This window comes from Schistocerca serialis, chromosome 10, assembly GCF_023864345.2.
Source record: "Schistocerca serialis cubense isolate TAMUIC-IGC-003099 chromosome 10, iqSchSeri2.2, whole genome shotgun sequence".
Classification (NCBI taxonomy): domain Eukaryota; kingdom Metazoa; phylum Arthropoda; class Insecta; order Orthoptera; family Acrididae; genus Schistocerca; species Schistocerca serialis.
The window spans coordinates 185427660-185447142 of NC_064647.1; the positions used below are offsets into that span (position 1 = coordinate 185427660).

The following is a 19483-nucleotide window of genomic DNA, read 5'->3' on the forward strand; positions in this document are numbered from 1 at the left end:
TTTCTGCTGTTTCCCCAGAGTACTTTAAAACAGATTTAAAAAAGGCAAAGTACAGTGTCCCTACATACTCAAATTTCACACAACACATCAATCTCTTCAACAAATATGTAACTCTTGACAACCTAACCACTATGTGATCAACATGAGAGTTCCATGTTAGACTGCTGTCAAGTATGCTAGCTAAAAACTTTGCCTTTTGTTTTTCTATTTTTGTAGTCTTTGATGGACTTAAGCACATATTATGGGTCTTTTCCTCACTTAATAGTAGACCATTTGCATTAAACCATGATGTTGCATTTTCTTTTGCCAATTTCATACCACTTTCAAGGTTATAAAATTCATGGTTTACAGATAGAAAAGTTTTTCATCTGCATACATATATGTCTTTACATTTATATTTCCAGGATTTATGTGTACAAGAAAGAGAAGTGGTCCCAATTTAGATCCCTGTGGCACTCTTTGTTGAACCTTGAATGTGTTTGAGGTATGATTTGATGAGTTTTAAACTTTTATCACATATCCCATAATACTCAAGTTTAGAGAGCAAAAGTGAGTGGTCAACACAGTCAAAGGCTTTGCTCAGATAACATAAGGTTACCTGTGTGTTAGTGTGGTCCTAGAATGCTGCTAAAATGTCTCTGACTAAGAGCTCTATGGCATGTATAGCTGACGTTCCTTTTCTGTAACCATGTCATTTAGTTCTGGGTAATCATACATCTGCTGATATATTATGCCTTCAAAGGCTTTTCCTAGTACTGGAATTAGTGAAATTGGTCTGTAATTTGCAGGATCTGATTTGATACCCTTCTTAATGACTGGAGTCACCTTGGATAGTTTGAGAGGAGCAGGAAAAACCACTTCCATGAAACACAGGTTTCTCGAATATGTTAATGGTGCTGCAATGTAAAGTATGATTTCTTTCAATAGATTGTTTGACATTAAAAATATTTGTACTGTATGAATTTTTCATTTCTTTGACTATTTTAAGAACATCATGTTGGCGTATCTCTTTGAAGTGTTTCAATGATGATTTGGCCCTTATCATGATTTAGGTTTGCACTTTTAAGATAATCTATATGTGCTACATTGGGTTTACTGACCAACTTTTTGATATCATCAGCACAGGCCTGGCATTCGTCCCGTACGCGGGGCCGGTCAAGGCAAAGATATCCAGGACAGTGGAGAAGAACAAGATAAAAACCATCTTCAGCCCTCCAGCAAAAATCGGGAATATTCTGCGCTCAATCACGGACAACTTGGATTTAAAAACACCAGGTGTCTAAAGGATTCCCTGTGACCGACGCAGCATTGCATCACGCAATGCCTCTCTGAAAATGTGATAAGTGTTTGCCTCGGACAAACGGAAAAATCCTGGGTAGCGGAGCACAAATGGTTCAAATGGCCCTGAGCACTATAGGACTTAACTCTCCCTAGAACTTAGAACTACTTAAACCTAACTAACCTAAGGACATCACACACATCTATGCCCGAGGCAGGATTCAAACCTGCGACCGTAGCAGTCACTCAGCTCCAGACTGTAGCGCCTAGAACTGCTCGGCTACTTCGGCCGGCAGTGGAGCACAGCCTCGATGAAGAACACACAATTTGAACAAACCAAGATACTGTGTAGAGTGCGCACACACACACACACACACACACACACACACACACACACACACACACACACACTTGAAACGTTGCCACGACGCATTGACAGTTGTCAACCTGGGAAGGTTCCATCTCCGAGATCCGCCCTGCATTCTCAATAACCATTATTAACGCCTACCATAATATTCACATTGTTTGTGCCTACACTCTGCAACTTGTTTCGTTCTAATTTGAATTCCAGAAGTGTGTCGTTTAATTGCTGTTACAACAGACTGTGCATTACAATGGTCGAGGTGGGTACTGTAAAAAATGTTGAAATGATCGCGTTGGTTACAGCACTGTAGTGTATTATTGTTATTCCCACAAATCTGATCATGCTAATATATTTTGATTCATCAATTAAAATGCTATACGTGCTCTCAACGATATTTTGTCGCCAATTTTCACAAAATAGGGCCTCAGTACATGTTTCATAACTGCACTACACTTTGTTCTATATATATGAAGTTTTCTGATAACATCACTGCTGGTGAATTTACTCTTACACAAAGCACTTAAATGATCACATTACACGATCGCACAATGAATGGAAGCAAATAACGCAAGGGAACCTTCAGCTTGAATCACTTATATTTTTCTATGTCACAGTGGCTTCATACGTTAGCATAACGTGCCAACAATTTACAATATGCTCTTGGTCGTCACCTTCAACTCTTCTAGCCACTCTGCAAATTTACTATCGAGCAGACATTCAGCACGAATTTTCTGTGTATCCTGTGTCTTTACTTTACCCATGTTAAGCACTAAAACATTCACTCATGTAAAACAACCACTTTAACACTAGCACTACAGGTATAGCTCGCACAACGTATCCTAGGTCCTAGCAGTCAGCAGCGAAAGTAAACTAACGAGTACTTACATGCAGGGCTCGCAGCCAACACCCGTGTTCACTGTTTCTGCGAAAGCTGGACTGACGTAATTGTCAAGGGAGTCGCTGATCACTTCTGATGTTATGAGAGTAGTATTCCAAAACCGCAACCGATCAAGATTAGCCTCTGCACTCATCTCAAAATAAAAAAATGGAAATATCTAGCAATGCAGAACACAGAGCTAAGGCCTGCATTACACTGTCAAATTTCTTTGTCCAATATCTTTGTCAAAGAAATTTGATGATGTAATAGGGAACTTTGTCAAATGTCGTCATAAATTTGATCAAATCTAGGGCCTCGCTGTAGATTTGATCAAAGCAGTCGCTTGTCTTCTGTTCACTGCAATGTGACGTGTTACCATGTGAAACGCTAGCATCGATGCAGCGTTCTGTCGTCTATAGTGTTTTTATAAACATTGCCGGTAAATACAATTGGTGTTTACCGACAACGGCAAAATTAATAGAGATGTTTGAAGCTGATGAGGCGCTTTACAACGTGAGGCACCATGAATACAAAAATAGATTAAGAAGATAGGAGACCTAACCAAACCTAACCTAACTCTCTCCTGTAGCAAGGAATCTGAGTGTTACAGTGAGCCTGTCTTCTGCAGATATATCAGTTCGTGAGTATTGTGCTTTGTGATGTGAGGATACATTTCACTGAGCACATACAGAAATGTATGGTCATCCAGTCTTAAGTAATTGATATATGACTTGACGCCCTTCACTATAAGCTCACGTAACAAGTTTTGTTGAATGCTTTTATCGTGTCGTCGTAGAACCCACGGCTTCACCAGGGTACTTTTCCTTTTTTCCCCCCGCTTCTCTTCCGCATGTGCACACAGTGCAACTGTGGTACACGCAACTGTTGCGGTTAATAACAGGTTGTTGTTGTCAACCATCTTGAACTTTGACGAAAAATATGATGACAGTGTAATATCCCTCTTCAGCGCCACATCAAAGATCTTTGTCAAATATATTTGACGAATATTTGATCACATCTATGATCAAATCTTTGACAAATAAATTTGATAGAGTAATACAGGTCAAGTAGAGTACACAAAACATTCTGTCACGGCTAAGGCGCAATTGTTTATTGAGGCTAGCATTGTCGTAAACGTAGTAGTGCAGGTCTGACCTCTGTCGGTATCTTACCCAACTGAAAACCAACCCCCAGCCCTTCCCCACCTAATTGCCACGTAAAAGTGTCCCCATGCATGAATGCACATGGAGATTTATACTATAGTGCATAACAATACAGGAACACAAGAATACGTGACGGAAGGCAGAATAACACCACCACAACAGGTATCAGTCGCACAATGTATCCTAGGCCCTTGCAGTCGGCGGCGAAAGTAAACAAACAAGTACTTACCCGCAGGGCTGGCAGCCAACACCCGTGTTTAAGAGCTACTAGACGTTGGAAAATTAAATACTGCTGTCGCTGTATGTTGCATGGATCAAATAATTTGAATGTAAAACTACCTAAATATTTTTAAAAACCGACTGTAAATGGGGAATGCCTTTACGGTCGCTCCCATCAGCTACTGCGCTGAGTATGTCTGCGAGTATAGTAATGGCACGATCCTGATAGTGGAGGCAATGTCACCCAGCTACATATTAGGAAGGGACATTCTACAGGTGGGGAATGCGAAAATTGATCTCTCTGTAGATAAATGCTGTGTTAAAATGTATGGTAAGGATTTGGCTCGGATCTTCATTAAGACGAAAGCTAAACATGGCAAATTTTGCCAGAGGGAGGCTAAGTTTGTGACTATTGAAACAACGTTAATAAGGAATCTTTCAGTTGCTCAAGCTGATCGACGCTAAATGCACCAATAACATTAATGATATGCACGATCTCAATGTAGCATTACAGGGCAATACCTTCAAATATGGATATTTAACAGATCAACAAAAGTATGAACTCAGTAGTATCTCGTACAAATGCAGGTATTCACTGAGAAGCCCAGTGTAATCAAAGGTTACGTATATCATATGCAAGTAAAGCAACATGAAATGTATTACTGTGGCACCTACTCAGTTCCCTGGACCAAAAGAGGGGTAGTAAATAGAGAGATTAGGAACATGCTAGATTTGGGAATTGTAGAAATATCACTTTCACCCTACAGCAGTTCCTTATTATCAGTAGAAATATCAGAGGTAGCGTAAGTTTGATGATGGATGCAAGAGCTTTAAACAAAATCTCACCTGTTGGGACAGAGCCTAGAAACCTTGCGGAACAAATACAAAAGTTTTATGGACGTGTACATATTTATACTCGATTGATCTGAGAAGTTCGTACATTAGATGAACAAATACAAAAAGTTTTATTGAGGTGTAAGTATTTATCCTCGATTGATATGAGAAGTTCGTATGGCAGGTCCTGTTATCAGAGAATCATCCACAGCTTCATTTTCAACGGTAGAAGCTATCAATTTTGTGTTTTACCATTTGATCTATATGTGAGTAGCAGTATATTTATAACCGCCTTAGGCACAGTACTATGTCGTCATCAAATTGATAAAGTTACAGTGCATGTACATGACCTACTGACAGCTGCATCAACATGGGAAGAACAACTTGAATTGCTACAAGCGGTATTGCTGATGTCTCTGCGAACATGCATAAATCTGTAATTGTGATAGACAAAATTAGGCATGTTAAGATAACGAACTTGCGTTACACAAAACGCCTGTGGAACAGTATGATATCTTCTTCAGAGACAATCTACGTAATGTTACGGAACACAGCAATTGATAAATGCCCATAGCAATCAAAGTTTCAAGTATATTCAGTTGTCAAAGTTTTATCTAGACATTCTGCCTAGCTTTGGTGTTATTTATGTATGTACTTTTGATGTATGTGCCTTTTAGTGTGTGTGTGTGTGTGTGTGTGTGTGTGTGTGTGTGTGTGTGTGTGTGTGTGTGTGTGTTTGTGTGTGTGCTGTATAAGAAGAACGTTACTAAACTAGAATACGAACTAAAAAGTTTAAGGGGGGAAACCACATTAGGAGGTTCAAAAAATCGCATTTATTGCATAAATAAAATATCACATAAAAAACTATCCAAGAATGCGCTGTCAAAATGTTAAAGTGAAATTCGCATTCGTTTACATTTTATGAGCATAGAACCGAATGCACATCGGGTACAGGCTCGAGCACAGATAGGGCGACATACCATCATATGATTTCCACGGATGAAAATCCTCGACACGAGTATTGCCCAGAGGGAGAAGGCACCTGGTGTGACTGGCAGAAACGAACAGGCCTTGGAATATAAAATGAACTGCACCCTACTCCACTGCACCCCGACGTACAGAAAGAAATTCTTCCAGTATATGAAGATTTATCAAAGGATGAATTAGTGGAGAGATGAACTAAACTGTGAGGCAAATATTCCTTACACAAATATTCCTTACACTGTCGGCATCGCGACTATTAAAGATTATAAGCAAGAATTATTGTAAATACGATGATTGGAACTTAAATAGTGGCAACTATTTACTTACAACTGTTCAAAGTAGTCATCAGCGTTGTGTAGAACCCGTTGCCAGTGATGTGGAAGGCGTAGTATACCGTTGGCAGAGGCTGGATGGTATGAATGGAGCGGTCTAAAGGTATGGTGATTCTCGTGTACGACTTTGATGGTGTTATCCTAACGCATTACGTTCCTCCGCGGCAGACCGTCAATGCACAGTATTACTGTTCCTTTTTGGAGTGTCACCTGCGACCAGCTTTGCGAAAGAAGCGGCGACACTTTCTGCGCAACCCACCCATCATTTTGCACGACAATGTGCGGGGCATACAGCGCAAGCTGTGGCTGCTCTGTCCGGTCGATGGGACTGGGAAGTACTATACCATCTACCATACTCGCCAGACTTAAGTCCTGTGACTTTGATTTGACTCCGCAGATGAAGGAACCACTTCGTGGCATTCGCTTCAGACTGTTCCAGAGATTCGACAGTCACTAGACCGCTCCATTCGCACCATCAACGGAACAGGCTCTGCTAACGGTATACTACACCTTCCACATCTCTGGCAACGGTTTCTACACAACGCTGGTGACTGCTTTGAAGAACAGTAACAGGTGCAAACATGTAACTATTTTGTATCGGTTGTGAATAAATAGTTGTCGCTATTTAAGTTCCAAACCTCGTATGTATTAACATCTTCATACTGTACGTAAATAAAGTTGATCGATGAAATATGCGCGTTAAAAAAAAAAAAAAATCACACACCCATCGAAACGCAATGTCTTGGACTTTACACAAAGCGAATATTTTCAACATCAGTGATCTGATAACAAGGCTTTATGTAATCTAAATTTAACAGTGAAACCGAATGACAGTACTATTACGGACTTTCATAGAAAGCTATAGTACATGAACTTTGAGATCAAAATAACAAAAACTGTGCGACTGCACTAATGTGGTGTGGTAGACAACCAAGTTGGTACTGAAAATGCAGAATAAAATTTACACTTACTTTAACTGATATGTCGAAAAGTGTGAACAGGTGTGGCATCATGTGCAAAAACTCTTGTATGAAACACGAGTACATGACTTGCGGTCTCAAAACGCAACGACACGAATGAAAGCAGTATGTACGACAAACTGTCGTTTCCGCGTGGTCAAAGCTTTGTGTTACGCTCCATACGGTGGCCGTGGACTGTTACTCACGTGATCGTGCTGCACTCAGAAACTGAAAGAGTAACTTATATATACAGTAGCAACAACAAGTATTTTGACAAACACATTTTCATAAAAAACAATTATTGAAAGGAAAATCTTTATTACTATTATGTCCCTTGATTAACAGCGCCAATAATAATTCGGTTTACAGCAACGCTGGGAGCCACAGGCACATTTTACCGATAGGTGGTGTTGTGTCACAATATCAATGTTCACCTTGAACATTCAGGCCAACATGGTAGTCATACTAACATACAGGTCCTGTGAGTATGTATGTCCCATCACTAATTGTTCAAGATGTTCTGTTTCTTTTCTGATCATGGGTGTATGTACCCACAAACTGTTATCCAACTTAAACTCGTATGCCAACCTTCGACTTAACTGAACGTAATTGAGTTGAACTGTAACTGGCCTTCATTAAATGCGCAACTGAAGTTAAACAATTACCTGGCCCTAATCAAAATTTCCACTTACCTCGCATCTTGACATTGCTGCAGATTTCTCGAACGCACAATAACAAACAGCAAGCAGGCCGCGTCTAAGCTAATAAATAAAATAAAAATAAATAAAATAAAATAAATAAAATTTCCACACAATATTCAAACTGTTGCATACCACATGGTGCAACACAATGGTAAACCTTCTTTAAACAGAGGAATGGGGAGAGTAACTAATCCTATAAAATAATATTCCAAGACAACGATTTTAGAATGAAATATGTATTCAAAAGGACAAGGGTAAAATTTTGCGTAATCTTTACATGTATAAAACTGGTCTGAAGAATACTATGCTTAACAAAGTGATCAATGATTTAAAAAGAGTACTTTATTAACAGAGAATTTCCATAAAAATCAAACAGCTTTATCAGTTATGTAAATGCATAATTGAGGGAAATGGAGTGGTCTTTCCTTAGCTCTGAGAAAGCGAACAAAGTTAACTAGCTGACAATAATCATTCCGATTAAGTAGATGCATAGTGCTGCTGTCTTACCTCAAGCTACTTCTCAAAAAAAAAAAAAAAAAAAAAACTCAAACTTTATATTCTTCTCGCCTTTCAATATATCATTCATTCAATTCATCTCTCCTGTCCCTTACAATAAATCTTTCTCGCAACAGATAGAATCACAAGTCAACACAGCACTTCTGAATACATCCGTCACCTACCATACTTCAGTAAGAACTTGCCAGACTGCGCGGTGGCAAAGACTGTGTCATAGCACGACCGAAGATTAACTGCAAAACTGCAACACAACTTGCTCTCTCTCTCTCTCTCTCTCTCTCTCTCTCTCTCTCTCTCTCTCTGTGACATGCACATCGATAACTCACAAAAATCAAGATGATATGCTCACCTTACAGTGCTGCCAGCTATCGGAACTGCATGGAACTGTAGGGGTTGCAGAGTGAATATTCACGATGTCTCACAACAAATTCCACATTTTTGTAACCGAAAGTGGGCGAGAAAAAAATGTGTTACATTACTTACTGAACGCCCCTCGCGTTATCTTCGAATACACCGCGTCTCCTTTGTTCATCTTGTCGTGTATTTCTTTCAGTTACTTAATGTACAATACAACAGGTGTTCTTCCCATATATGTTCAAAGTTTCATCAGGCTATGTTACTTGGCAGTGACACATCATGGGAAATCTATTTTCGTCCTTAGGTTTCGCGCATTGGTCTAATAGCTTCACAGATGGAAAGAGAATCAGAAGCATGTCACGGCACTACATTATTCCATGTTCTTGACCAACTCTTGCCTTGAGTTCGTAATATCCATTCTGTTTAAGGCAGTTAGCTGTCTAAAGCAAAAAAAGGCAAATCAGTGTAGCGCTATCGTTAACGGAGAGTAAAAGCCATTTTTTGCCAAAGCTTTATAATAAAGGTGCATACTTCAGGAGTTCTTTCACCACGCATGACGTGAGATTCAGTGTGGCTTTCAGTGTCATGCCTCGTATTAAATCACTTATGACACACGTCACAGCAGAAAGGGCGTTAGCTGGAGTGCAGCTGCGAGTGTCTCATCCGACTACACGTTTGTCTGAAGGTCTTGAGACGGTTTGCTGTGTATTACCGAGTGGTTCCAGAGGCTGCCTCTGCTCTTGAAGCTCTTCTGACACAAATCACAACTGTATGGGCGGGTGCCTGTGTGGACATTAATATGATTCTTCAAACTGCTTTCTTGCGAGAATTTCTTATGACAAATTCTGCAACTGTACGGCCTCTCCCCTGTGTGCATTCGCAAATGATTCCTCAGCACAGAACTTTGCGTAAATGTCTTAGGACAGACGCTACAGGCGAACGGCCGCTCTCCAGTATGCAGACGTAAATGGATGTTCAAGCTGGAGCTATACAAGAATTTCTTTTGACACAGACTGCACTCATATGGTCGTTCCCCTGTGTGCTGTCGCGAATGGCTCTTGAGGTGGCACTTTTCTGTGAATGCCTTATTGCACACACCACAAGTGTATGGACGTTCCCCCGTGTGCACTTGCGAGTGTTTCCTCAATTTGCTGCGAAACTTGAATACCTTGTGGCACACTTCACATTTATAGGGACGTTCTCCCCCGTGTGACCGTGAGTGTGTCTTCAAGCCAAGCCTAGTTCTGAATGTTTTGGGACACACACTGCAGGAATATAGAGTGTCGTGACTTCCCCCGTTTTTCACCTCACAGAATGCATCCTTCTCGATGGTGCACTCTGTGGTGTTGCCCATTCCTGTAGGTAGGCCAAATCGTGTAAACAGACTGCCACCGCCACCAGTTCTGTTGTCGTCCTCCAGGCCAACGGCGAAAACACTGCAGAGTTACAGAGAAAAAACTGTGTCAAAAAATGTTCTCATAGCAGAATTCTCTAGGAAATTAGGATTATATCAACATGGACAAGATCCCCAGATGTCTTAAGATGCAGGGCAATCTGCATGGTCTGAGGATAAACTTATAAATGAATGAAATAATCCATTAACATCATAGATACTTAAATAAAATCTTCTCGGGTTACAAGCTGCGTCTCTTAAAATGCAACAATGCAGTTTTCGATTGCCCTGACTTTGGCTGTCACCTCTACCACAGCCACTGTTTACGCCTTGAGATGGCTTCACCTTCCCCCACTGAAGGGAAGAGGTTTGCAGTGTATAGTTGGTGTCTGAAGAGCCAGCAGACATGCCAGACAGCATTGTCCTGCAAGTTGCCGAGTTTGCAGCTCACACAGCTCCATTGTACTGTGAAATCCATTGCACTGACAAGGGCACTGCAATCCCCAAACACAACTAGGACTATTCCATATCCATGAAGCCACGACACTGGCGACTTCCTGGTACCCATATGCTGGGCAGACCACGGACTGCCACCTACAGCTCTCTGGCAGTCTGATCTGAAGTCGAACCTGAATCTGAGTGACATATGGCAAGTCTCCAATACCATACACCCAGACCAGGACTACACTAGTGCAACCACCGATTGTCTTAGCAATCGATTCTGACCTTGCTTTTGGCACTTTAGCTGTACGCCCGCTGCCTACCCACCCGCGCCTACCAATGCGCACACATAACCCACTCACCATCCTCCTTTCTGCTTGTTAACCTTGCTACATCCATATTATTGGCTGTCTACTTCAGCCCTAGAACATCTGCTTCTTCTCATGCACAGAGTTTTCTTCCCAACAAGCACCTTCGTGGCACATCACATATCCTCATTTCGATGCTGCTCTGCACCATTTGGCCCTGGTTGCATCCCTGGCCTTTTTGCCAGTGCCCCTGTTCTCCATTCCACATACTGCAACTGGTTGTACCATTTGCTGCATGGGGAAGATGAGTGCTGTGACCTTGGCTGCCGCCTCAGCCAAGACCACCATCTATGCACTGAGATTGCTTCACCATCTCCCTCCAAATTGAAAAGCGTACAGATGGTTTCTGATGCCCCATCACAGAGGAGTGCAGTGTAAAGGTGGTACCTGATGACCCAGCACAGCGGACTGCAGAGTATGAGTGGTGCCTCATGACCCAGCACGGAGGAATGCAGCGTGTGGTGGTGGTGTCTGATGACTCAGCACAGAGGAATGCAATTTATGGTGGTGTCCGATGACTCAGCACAGAGGAATGCAATTTATGGCTGTGTCTGATGACTCAGCACAGAGGAATACAATTTATGGCTGTGTCTGATGACCCAGCACACATGCGACACAGCATTGCCCAGCAGGTTGTCACCCTGACACGCCCCTGCAGCCGACACAGCTCCACTGCACTGTAACATCTGCTGCAGTATCGATGGCACTATGATCACTAAACACAGCCAGCACTATCTCGTAGATGTGAAGCTACATGACTCTGGCCACTTCCTGGGTTCCACACGCTGGGTGCATTTTATAGGACTGCTGCCTGCAGTGCTTTGACAGTCTGAATCCGAGTTTGAAACTGATCATGAATCCGAGGGACATACAAGTCTCCAATAATAATCACCAGGATCAGGAACATGCCAGTGCAACCGCCAATTGTAATAGTGACCGATTCCGACCTAACCTATGGCAATATAACCTAGGGTGGCAGACTGTGAACTTTCTTTTGCACCTTCCTGGAACTGTATCTGCGGTGAGAATTATTCTCATATATCAGGAGCATCTCTTACACTCCCTTTATGGAGAATTTCTTTACTGTTGTTCACATTTTCTTTCTTGCCTTCTTGTAAAAATAAACTTTCACTGTTTAATGCTACTTGTGCACCTTCTTGTTTTCTGCTTGCACCATACCACAACAGGATACTTTATTGTCAGCCACCTACCCCATCATCAGGATTAAAAACCATTGACAGCCAGGGCTGGCAAAGTGTTCCAATTACATAGGCGTAATTGCAGCATCTGGAACCTTCCAGAGTGGGCTGAAGTGAGGTATGTGCATAAGGCGAGTTGAGAAACTCATGGCAGCTTCAGTTCACTGTGGCACTGATGACAGGTGGCGTGAAGGACCAGCACTACATCTGAAAGTGCCACTGTCCGTCCATATAAGTGTCAAGCATCTGTCTTCACTTTCAGCTAATATCTAAAGCCTACCCTCATATCCTGCTATGTGCATACCCCTGGTGTCTTAAAATTGTCGTTTGTTCTAAACTTGGCAGTCTCCTTCATAAGGGAATGCAAATATGGTGAAACAGGAGCCAAGACTTCCATCCTTTTAAATTGTGTTTTATGTCTGTTTTCCACATGATGTTCATGCTCCTTTTTTTAATATGTCTCTTGAGCTCGGTACAACACCCAGAAACTCTGATTATTCTGACCTACATAGGCACTGCTGTATTTGCAATGGATCACCATACACACAGGGCACTCTAAGAGATATGTTGTCTTTAGCCAAGTGTAACATATCTTGAATCTTGGAGGCAGGCCAGACAACTGGTCTTAGTACATGTCTCCACAGCACATGTCCTACGGTCCTCCTCATTGTCCACAGTGTGGCTGAAATACAACAAGCTTGGGCTCTTTCACAAATGGTTACAACAAGGGTGACAATGCAAATGCTTTTAGGTGCCACTGATGAAGAACAATTCCTGGTGAATCAGCAAAAGAGACCAAGACAGCTGCACACTTCCCATACTGTGAGTTGATGAGAAGCAAGGTAGGGCGTACTGGAGAGACGTGGACTGAGACCAGTGATTGGGCCAGTCTCCAAGAAATGAGACCTGATACACCCTGTTAAAGATAGCATAGCTCTCGCAAGTTGCCACTGTCTGTGGTATCTCCTGCGAATGCGGCAGTATCTATATAGGTCACATAAATCACAATGTCACTGAGCTTTACACTGATATATTAAACACAGGAAGCTTAGGAAGTCGGCCATAGATGAACATTACCTGGAGAATGAACATCAATACAATTCGAAAATACAAGAGTCTTGGCACTTACGTCATCATCATGGAATTCCGTTATGGAAGAGTTGGCTGAGATTAGAATAAAATGCGACATTTTTAACAGTGACCAAAGGCACACCCTCAGCGGGGCAGGCTTTGAAAATCGAGTGAAAGCACAGGCAGATGCTTGATGCTTGTAGGAAGGTGGGAGCAGCAATTTCTAATGTGGTTTCTTGATGTCATCAGTCCCATGGCAGACTGGAGATGTCCACCTCGCCTGCCACACATCACTTCAGCCCTCTCTTTAAAGTTACAAATGCTGCACTCTGACTTACACTTGGAGCATTCAAAAAGTGACTGGCAATGCAATTTTTTTTTTTTTTTCACAGGAGCCATTTACTGAACAAATGAATGAAATTATATTACAGATATTCCCCACCAATGTCTATGCAATGCATTTCTGCCATCATTCTTGCAGTGTCCATATCTGCACAGCAAGCAATTCTTTGGGGGTGGCCTAGCACCACTTTGTGGACAACTGCACGCAGTTAATCATTAGTGGTGAGCTTCTTACCCTTCATGACCTCTTTAATAGTGTTAAATATGGCATTGTCGCTAGGAGGAAGATCCACCAAATATGGAGGATATTGAGCACAGTAAACCCTAGTTCACAAATACTGGAAATGGGTAGGTGACTGGCATGTGGCTGCACATTGTTGTATTAAAACAGGATGCCGCGGCCCCATTTTCCTTAGTGGCAGTGTGTTGGCAGAGTTGGCGCACTGAACAGGCAGAACCAATCATCTCTGAGGGTCACACTGAGAGGGAGCCAGTGCAGCAGCAGTATCCCTTCCCAATCTCAGAACACATTCCATTGCCTGGCGTTTCTTTTCTGGTGCCTCATGGAAGAACCATGGCTCGTCGACGGTGATGAGACACTCAAAAGGACTCAATGGATGGCACATTTCCACAGTCTTATGTTTCTGCACAATGGTGAGGAAATAAGACAGCCATTGTGCACACAACTTCATCCTCAAGTTCTCATGGTGTGATAGACCTGTTGTTGTCTTTAGTTCATCAAATATGATTCGCCTGTGCCCAATATCAAATCACTGACATGCTGGACATTGTCTGGTTTGCATGCAGTTTCTGGACCCCCAGTGCTTTTGCACTTTTCAGCACAAGCACAGTTCCTGCCGTCTTTGAACTCTGATAGCCAATGAATCGCAGATCTGCAACTTAGTGCAGTTTCCTCACATATGACTATTGTGGATGTCTGAAGCAGTCACTGCTTTCCTCCCGAAAAACTGCACTGTTCACCGTTCCCCATGCTTATCTTCTTCCACATTCTGTTACCGATGTCCACCAGTATAAATATTTTCAATATTATAATTTAAATTAAAATTAATCCACAAGTATACTCACAAGCCAGAACAAGTGCTGCTGCAATCACTACCTATGGGCAGCCAGTAACACGATCTGTGGCAGTAGACAGTACTAAAGTCTATCTTCACACAAACATTGACATATATTTCAAACTTCTAATTTGCAGAAGTTATATAGGTAGACTGCTAATCAACACTGAATGAAGTGAATAGAAATGGAACACTTTGACAGCTCCCAGAGTCAGTAATCTTTACTCCTGATGAACATGGTGGAGGCAGTCATGAAACTCAAGTGTTTTCTTTAAAGTGTCAAGGCTTGTAAACTGTGAAGATTTTATTCAGGCATGTCACCATGAAAGACTACAAGGACACCTTGTAGATACTTGCTTGGTTTTGGTCTGAAAAAGATTAGAAATATGGCACAGATTATCTACAGGATTTACATGTAAGTAACAAGGAAACACAGCCTACAAACTTTCCTCTGCTGTCATAAGGATGATAGAAGTCTAATGAACAACATGGATTTATCTTCAAAAACCTTTATCTTGTAGCTCACTGCAGATGTAGGGATGTGTTATGATGAAAAAGTGTGTTTAGCCTGTGCAGCCATGGTGCACATAACGAGAATACAAATATTTTCCACTTTTACCACAGATTTAATCATCTGCTAAATGAATTTTTCTTGAGAATTGTGAAATATGGAGAACTAATGAATGGAAAGAGTTTTGGTGATGCAAAAGTATTAGGTTGGTGCATAAGCTCACAAAGCTTTTGTTTTGCACATTGGTATTCTGGTTGCTGTGGTTTATTTATTGACTGTCCTTTTTTATTAGTAGTTCACTGTCACTATTTGAGTTTACATATTGTCATTTGGAGAAAGTTAGTGGAGCTATGGGCATTATAAAACGGAGAGCCACATGGAGAAATTGGAACATTTCCAGCATATTCTTTTGTTTGAGTACAGTGGCAGTCAGAAGCATTTGCACCATTTAGGTGGATAATGCCATTGGTCAGAGCACAGCAAGAAAACGGTTTTCTCGTTTTAAGGAGGATTGTTTTCACATTAGTGACTCTCGACGTTCAGGAAAACCTTCAGAGCCTGATGAAGATCGCTTATAAAGTTATTAATCAACAATGATTCACACCAGCTTACTAGAGAATTGGAAAATGCGATCATTCCACCAATGTATGGCATTTGTATGCAATAGGGCAATAGGGAAGGTTCAAAAATTGTTTGTACGGGTACTGTATGGTCTAAGCCAAAATCAAAAAACCCAGCAAGTGCATCTCTGCTTGCTTGTCATCAAATGACTCGTGGATTAATGCCTGTCCACATTTTTCTAGAGTGACAAAAAATGTTATACAGTATTTGGGTTGAGAAGTCATTCCACAGCCACCTTATTCACCTGATAATCTGCCCTCAGATCTTCAACTTTTCCACTCTCTATCAATAAACCTTCAAGTAACTTTCTTTCCAGATGAAAAAGCACTCCGAACATGGCTCTACGAGTTCTTCGCCTCAAAACCGGGGGATTTCTACAGTCATGGAATTGAAAAGTTACCCCACCATTGGTAGACTGCTGTAAATAGTAAAGGAGAATATATTATCTGTTATGTGTATCTGTTTTGTTTATTAAACTTATGGAAAAAATTGAATGAACTTATGCACCAGACTAAAATGTAACTGTAATAAGCTTGAATGTTCACCATGGTTTGAACATTTACATCAGAACTTTGCTACCCTTTTAGATTTACTCAGGGCACCACACTTTAAACCAAGTCAATTCACATCTCTAGTATTATAGTAACTTTTGTGAAATGATAGAACACTGATATCAAAATCAATTATTAGGAATATCAGGCATATGTTTCCAGAATAAGCTACAAATAGAGAAGTTTAACTCATATACTCTTCTTACTTGAAAATTCTTACTGATGCAGTATAATATTTTGTTCTTGGATTGAAATGATGAGTGCATTTCTTTACAACAGTATTGTCAAGATGAAAATACAACTATCAGAGTTACCAGAAGTTTCTCCAATTGAAATTCCATGATTTGCAGACAAGGTTTAGCATTTTTCCCTGATAAATTTTGAGATCTCAAGGGTAAGTTAAGACCTAAGTTGACTATCTGTTTCTGCATCTATGGTACAAGAAACAATAGTGCAAACAAGGAAACGTCTAAAAAAAATAAAAATACAAATATAAAAATTTATTGCAAGCATATGGTATTTCCTGATGTGAGTAAAAATTGCAGGTACTAACATAAAAATCATTTGTAATGAACTGTTTTTATATGGAAAAAGCAACCCAAATGGTATGTGTGTTTCATTACGACCACTGAAGTTACTTTATTTCTATAAAACAAAACACATTTGGTGACAAAGATACGCATTTCCTTGGAGTCACAAGACGGATTTAAAATAACCTCAGAAAAAAGTTTTCAATGTCAAAAAACTCCACCAACAGCAGTATACTTTGAGATATTTTATTTTATTCTGAAAGCAACCAGTTTCAGCATTTCATTTTGCCATCTTCAGGCCCCTACCACTTTTATCCAAATAAACAAACTTGCCATATAGCACCATAAATCACTGGATACCATTAATTCCAATCATGATACAATTGCTTCATATGAAGATGTGACAGCAACAACATTGTGTTGCAACAATTGGAATTCATGACGTAGTGATTTATGCTGCTGTATGACAAATTCGTTCATTTGGATAAAAGCGTATGGAGCCTGAAGATGGCAAAATGAATTGCCAAAACAGGTTGTTTTCAAAATAAAATATCTTTAAGTATGTAGCTGTTGGTGAAGTTTATTGACATTGAAAATTACTTACCAGCTGATGTCCCCTGGCCCTGATGAACCAACAGAGATCAGAAAAAAGTTGGCCTCTTGAAAGAAGTGTATAAGGCTGGGAAGAATTTTGTAATCAAACATTACAGGTGACCGCCAATAAAATGTTTTTTCTACTATGTTCGTTATTGTCAGTTTATTATCCACCCTGTAATATCAATTATTTTAAAGGTGTTGTGTGACTTTTCTTTAGAGAAATATGTGAATACACAGCGTACAAACTGCCAGCGACTGGCACCATTTTCTTCTTCTTATTATCCATACTTTCTAACATATAAACTACTTGTGAAGTGCCAAATGTACTAGAGCAAATAAAATGTCTATAAAACAACGCACTATACAATGTACTTTTTGTGAGACAGTCGTAATTCCTGAAATCCATCACCCGTGGTCTCTGGTCTGCTGAAGAACACCGCAGTCCTGGGCCCATGGATAAGCCATGAAAATCTGCTCCATTAATGCCACACATAAACAGACCCTGCCTGCGGGCAGATTGGTGAGTCTAGATCTGACGGGCAGGGCCTGCACATTAGTGAGAACCGAACGGCTTCAGATCGGCAGGCCCAATCCATTGCAGATACCTGTAGAAACGGCCTCTAGTTTTGGTCCATCATGGAAATCCACGATCCACAGACAGCATGATGAGGAAATGAAATCACAATGATCAATCCACATAACAGGTAACTTGCTCACATACTCTGAAAATCAGTAATAATGAGAATGGGTAGCAACTCACCATAAAGATAATTAAAGAAGATTGGTGAGCTGCAGACAGGCACATAGGAAAGACAACCACACTCTGACAACTAAATTTTCAGTCATAGCTTTTGTCAGAAAACTAGAGCACACACACATTCACACAATCACTCTGATACAACTCATGCACACATGACCGCCGTCTCCTGCCCCTGCGTCTACAGTCTCTGAGATTCAGATCGAAACAATCCACTCTTTATGTCTCTGTCTCTCGTCGGCAGCTGCTAGGCTAGCGGCAAGAAGTGATGGCAGCAATGACCATAAGCTGAGGGGAGCGGTAGGAAGGGGAAAAGCAGTAGGAATGAGAGAGTGGGGAAGTTGTGCACATATTCAGTTGTACCCAGCCAGCACGACATCTATGTAAACAAACTATTTCATCTACTGAGACAAAAATGAGACTTTTCCAGTGTTTTTTTTCTTTTTTTTCATATTTACATGCTGTATTTGAAATTCTCTGATTTCCAGAACCTGTGGCAACCCAGGGAACACTACTGTTTTTCAGGCTGCTTCTACCTGGTTAAACAGATTCAGAAATTACACAGGGAAGGTAATCACAATATTACAAACATTATCTCAAGTGAATGTGTAGAGATGTCATTAACAGGTAATACTAGAGAGACATTCATTGTTGACGTGAAGACAAAGCTTCTTGTTATTCCGTAAAAGCTGCATGTAAAGCCAGTCAGTAAGATTTTGTGCAAAACACTCATTTTCATTTTGAGCGAAAACCACACAGAGTTGCTTGTGCAGTCAATGAGTGCTTCGGCACATTCGTATACAACAACGCCCATGGTCAGTATCAGTGGGTTACTGTTTCTGCAGATTTCTTTCTGTCTTCTGGAACATCAAGTTCAATGAGGAGCAAAAATTACGAAAATGGTCTATTAATTGGAAAAAGTCTTGTAATCAATGTAGCAAAATCTGTAAAAATGAAAGAGAATAATCTTCAGTGATAAAACCGAAACGTATTCTTACCATTTGTAGAAAATAATGTACTGCTTTTGCTGCACTCTTGGAGTAGACATAACACCTGTGTCTTTAGGGGGACAATGAAATATAATTCAATTTCCACGAAGAGCTAATAGTGTGCTCAGCCTCCCAGAGAAGAAAAAAAAAAATCAACAGTGTAAAGCATTTTTCAGAAAATTTCACACCTCTGTCATTTCAGGTTTACAGCAAAACCGTATTGTTAAACTTCAGTCATTTCTACATTTTCAGTTTGCATCCCCACATTTTACAAATTTGATCAAATATGCAGAAGAATGGCCACGAACATTTCTTACTCCATGCCAGTTCTATCCAAACAAAATACTAGTCATCACCGTAAAGTGCCTGAATGTATTAACTGTTCTTTTATCAGGTGTACATGGTGTATTTTTGTGATGACTATAGGGAATAAAGAAGGAATTATTTCATTGT

General features: G+C 40.7%; 1 protein-coding gene across 3 annotated transcripts in view; it reads right to left on the bottom strand.

The window, feature by feature from the left end:
- Positions 1-8247: 8247 nt before the first annotated feature.
- The window catches only part of LOC126425221 (zinc finger protein 271-like), an 88224-nt gene continuing 76988 nt past the window's right edge, over positions 8248-19483 (bottom strand). For 2 of the 3 annotated variants that reach the window (XM_050088178.1, XM_050088177.1), the window contains exon 6: positions 8248-10020. In XM_050088178.1, coding sequence (XP_049944135.1) covers positions 9252-10020 — 769 coding nt within the window. In that variant the 3' untranslated portion in view covers positions 8248-9251. Of the gene's footprint in view, positions 10021-14628; positions 14843-19483 lie in introns of those variants that run through there. The other variant, XM_050088179.1, reaches the window with a different exon arrangement.